The sequence below is a fragment of the Merops nubicus genome, unplaced genomic scaffold, assembly GCF_000691845.1.
Source record: "Merops nubicus isolate BGI_N331 unplaced genomic scaffold, ASM69184v1 Scaffold41070, whole genome shotgun sequence".
Taxonomy (NCBI): Eukaryota; Metazoa; Chordata; class Aves; order Coraciiformes; family Meropidae; genus Merops; species Merops nubicus.
This window is the reverse complement of record NW_008584338.1, coordinates 1-4,325: the sequence shown is the minus strand read 5'-3', so window position 1 is coordinate 4,325 and position 4,325 is coordinate 1. Positions and strand designations below refer to the sequence as shown.

Sequence of the window (4,325 nt, the reverse complement as noted above, 5' to 3'; positions counted from 1 at the left end):
AAAGAACATCACCAATCAGCTGGAATTTTCAAGTTGCTCTAAGGTAAATGTTTATAACTATTAGAAGGAATTTTCAGATATAAATATATATATATATAGAAGATATATTCTGCGTACAAAAGGCTCCTGTGAGGCTTGATCACCCAGATGCCAGCCTAGAGAAGGAAAAAAAAAAGCTTTGCCCAGGGCACAAACCCAACCCTGTCAAAGTCTCTATAAGGCCTTTCCTTGAAGCTCTGAGCCACGGCTTCTTGAGAGCTGCAAAAACCCTTGGAGGAAAAAAAAACCCAACCCAAATCCCCATTTCTGGCACGTTCAGTTTCTGCTGAGAGCAAGGCGGCAAACGCATTTTTAAAACCTGGTTTTTGAAGAAGATTTAAAGCAGAACCAAAGGAAAAACAAAACAAAACAAAAAAAAAAGAGATCTTCAGGTTATCCACAGACTCTTATTTTACAATCCACCATCCTCACGACACCGGGGCCCGCGGCGGGAAAGGGAAGGGGAAGGGGCTCAGTCTAAAGGTTGTGGGTCTGCGATAGGCATGGTATGAAGGACTTCATCTAGGAGCTGGAGGGCACGGTGTAAGTGGATTTCAATCCAACAAGGGGTCTCCTTGATGCTCTGCCTGGGGTAGTCGGGGCCCCAACCTTTGACAAAGCTCATCCTGAGGATGCACAAGCGGCGGAGGTCGTCGACGCCGATGCCGGCGGCGGCCGAGAGACCTGAAGGGGGAAGAGGTTTGGAGTCAATGTTGAGAGGGGGGAAAAAAGGTTCTTTTGGGGTTTTTTTTGCTGCTTGAAAGCATTCCTCTTGCTCCAGCCCTCTCGCCACGGGCAAGGCTGAGCCCTGTTTCTAGAGCCCTGAAGCAATTCTTTGGCCTTTCTTCCAATTTGGTCTTTTTTTTTGCCCCATCTCAAAGGGGAAAGCTAAAACTCCTTTATGAGGAGGTGGGATGAAACTCTGTGTCTCCCAGGGTATAAAACATGTCAATGCTATTTAGAAAACACAGGAAAAAAAAAATACTTATTCTTGTGGTTTGCCAAATGCTGCCTTTTCAGCCTAAGGACTCAGCCTGAGCAGCTGCAGGAAGCTGGATGAGTGAATGACACGACTTACAGCTATTAAAATAAAGATGAAACCAGTTGGCAAACTTCAAATCCCAAGCAGGGCTAAGGCAAAAAGGAAGAAAAGGTGCCTCAAAATGCCTCCAGGAATTTGTAGAGAGCTGGCAAGAGCCTTGTGGTGATAAGAGGAAGCTGGAAAGGCCACAGAGAGTGGCCTGAGATTTAAGTTCTTAGCTGGCTACAAGCACTTAGGGACAATTTCAAGGATTTAGAATTTTGTAACTTAAAGAAAAAAAAATCTAGAGGAGAAGAACTTGAAATTAAAAAAGAAATAAAAAGAAAGATATAAAGATAAAAACACCCTCCTGTGCTCTTCTGAAGAATCTTCATATTGTTTTCCCCAACCTGGCCAAGGATTTTGTCACCCCTTGTTTGGTGTCACATTTTTAGGAGGTTAAATCTCCAAGATCATTTTCCAAGCTCGGGTCTAAGCTGCCAAAAAACCTCTGTTTAATAGAGTTATGCTCTTTGAGCTGGTAGGTAACAAGCTCTCTGCTGTACTGTGACACTTCTCCCAGGACAAGCAGCAGCCACTTCCACATCCAACATCTCCTGGAGGCCACCGAGTGGTGTGGGGATGAACCTCGATGCCAGCCCAGTGCCACCACAGTTGAGTTTACTGGGACCAGTGAAGGAAAGGAGGCTGAGGGAGTTCTGTACTTACTGATGGCTGGGGCTATTCCACCTACTGATCCTGGTCCAGGGATGTTCCCAGCTACTGCAGCAGCCTGAGCAGCAGCAGCAGCTTGGGCAGTGGCAGCCTGTTGTTGCATCTGACGATGACACTGGCGTAAATCAAACACCTTTTGAGGAAAAAACACAAAGAGAAGGTTTAAAAATCAAACTCTGGAGGTGAAATCAATGAAGGGACAGACAAAAAATCCCTCAACTCTCATCCTTAAAGCCTTGTTGAACTTCATAAGCTCGTGGCAACCTCAGCAAGTTCAACGTGGCCAAGGGTGGGGGCAATCTGAAGCACAAAGATGGATTCAGAGGAGTGATTTTGAGACTTCCAGTGACTTTTTAGAGTAGTTTTTTTTTTTTCCCCTTATGACTTCTAGGAAATGCATTTTACTTCTCCACAAAGCTGAAGAGGAACCCCAGCAAAACTCTGTGGCTTTCCCTGGTCTCCCAAAGCAACTTCTACAGTCTCCTCATACACGTGGGTAAAAGCTGTTCTTCCCTGACTATAATAATCATCCATTAAATCAAATAATCATCAAATAATCCATTAAAGCTGATTCTTAGAGACTCTTCTCATATGTTATCAGCAGAGAACTTGGCTGAGCAAGCACAAGCAGAACCAACTGCAGGATAAGTCTGAAGGATGCTACAAGGCTGATAAAACCCTCACTTTTTTTTTTGTTAAACCCCAGAGTTTCCAGAAAACAGACATCTAAATAATAGAAGCCAAAGATTTGGCTTCTATTTGGTCAGATTTTATACTTCTTTTTATTAAAAAACAAGTTAACCTAGGCTAAAAAAAATTGAGGTGCAGTTATTTTAAAACTGAAAGGCTAAAAATAGAAAAAAATTGGTATCATGATTATGAAAAGACACAAAATCAGGGACTTTTGTAGCATCAAGATGATACATGGAGTTTAAAGTCATTTTAAAATGTCATCTTAAAGGACTTATCAAATGGAAAGTTTTAGAGATGCTCTAAAAGTTTTTTGATGCTCTTTTTAAAGAGCATCAAAAGTCAAGTTCTATTTTAGCGTCTTGGAGCTTCTAGAAGATGAAGATTCCAGATGTTTGCTCTTTCCCCCCCCCCCCAAATTTTCACCCAGGAGCACAGAACCAACCTTGATGTATGCACTGGGGTAGATCTTGTGGACAGCATCCCCTGGGGCACGTCCTGCTTCCCTGTCCAGGTAGTAGCTCTGAACGAAGACAGCGTGGTCGCTGAGGCACCGAACCCACACGTCCCCTTCTCCTTTGCACTCCAGCTGCACCCCTTTGCCTATGTGCAACCTGAAAGAGAAAAACACTTCCAGTGCCCCTGGACAACTAGATTTGTTGCTAAATAAACCATCAATAATCCTCCAGCTCTGCTCCAGCTCTTCCAACCTGAAGAATTTTTTGACTCTGTGATTCTCCGGTTGCTGGTGATACCTTAAGTTACACTTTGCTCCTACAAAGGCTTCAAGTTGTAGTTCTTGGCTTAAGGTCTAAGTGAGGAGAGAGTTATGGACAAACTGTGAAGTAAAAAACCATCTGTAGCACCATGGAAGGGTCTATGGGAAGCACAGAAGGTAGGAGCAATGATGTCAGTGGCAACCACCACGCTCACCGAGGGTTGAGCTGGGACACCAAAGATTCAGTTCTGTTGGGGAGTGAAAAATCTCACAAGGATTCTAGTCCAGAAAGTCACTCAAGAAGAGCAACAGAGCTGGGGAAGAGTCTAGAGGGCAAGTGTGGGGAGGAGCAGCTGAGGGAGCTGGGGGTGCTGAGCCTGGAGCAAAGGAGGCTCAGGGGAGACCTTCTGGCTCTGCACAGCTCCTGACAGGAGCCTGGAGCCAGGGGGGGGGTCGGGCTCTGCTCCCAAGGGACAAGAGGAAACAGCCTCAAATTACACCAGGAGACAGTTAGGTTGGACCTGAAGGGAAATTTCTTCCTGGCAAGGGCTGTGCCCTTGTGGAGTCCCCACCCCTGGAGGGGTTTCCAAGCCCTGGAGATGTGGTGTGAGGGACACGGGGCAGTGGGGACCTGGCAGGGATGGGGGAAGGGTTGAACTCAATGACCTTAAAGGCCTCTTCCAACCAAACCACTTCTGTGATCCTCCACCTAGAAAGCCACATTTGAACCCAGAGCTGCCTGTCCCACCTGGACCACGTGACAGTGTTCTCATTGTCCCAGCTCAGCACCCCAGAAAGCACAGAATCATTTTATCCCTTCCAAAGACTTACAAGATCCCTTCTGCTCTCTGAGCTTCCACACCAAAACCTGGCACCCACCCCTGAGAACAAAAACCCACCCAGCCCTCCACCCACCCTCCTTTGTCTGCTGTGGGTAGTGCAGCTCTGCTCCCCCTCTGGGCTGTGGAGAGTTAATGTGCAGCTTGCATACCTAATGAGTTGCTAATTATACCCTCCAAGGCACAGCCTCTGAGCACTGAAGATCTTTGTCACCCTGGCAGTGACAAGGGACCTCCTGGGCTTGTCCAAAAGGGGGGCAAGGAGGGAAGGGAAAGCACAAGA

General features: G+C 46.2%; 1 protein-coding gene across 1 annotated transcript; it reads right to left on the bottom strand.

Moving 5' to 3' along the window:
• Positions 1-511: 511 nt before the first annotated feature.
• Positions 512-3,099, bottom strand: LOC103776262 (mothers against decapentaplegic homolog 4-like; the record flags this gene model as incomplete). The annotated part of the gene is made up of 3 exons (XM_008943768.1): positions 512-723; positions 1,790-1,928; positions 2,931-3,099. Coding segments are annotated over 3 exons (520 nt in total), but the record flags the coding sequence as incomplete, so codon positions are not given.
• Positions 3,100-4,325: the final 1,226 nt, after the last annotated feature.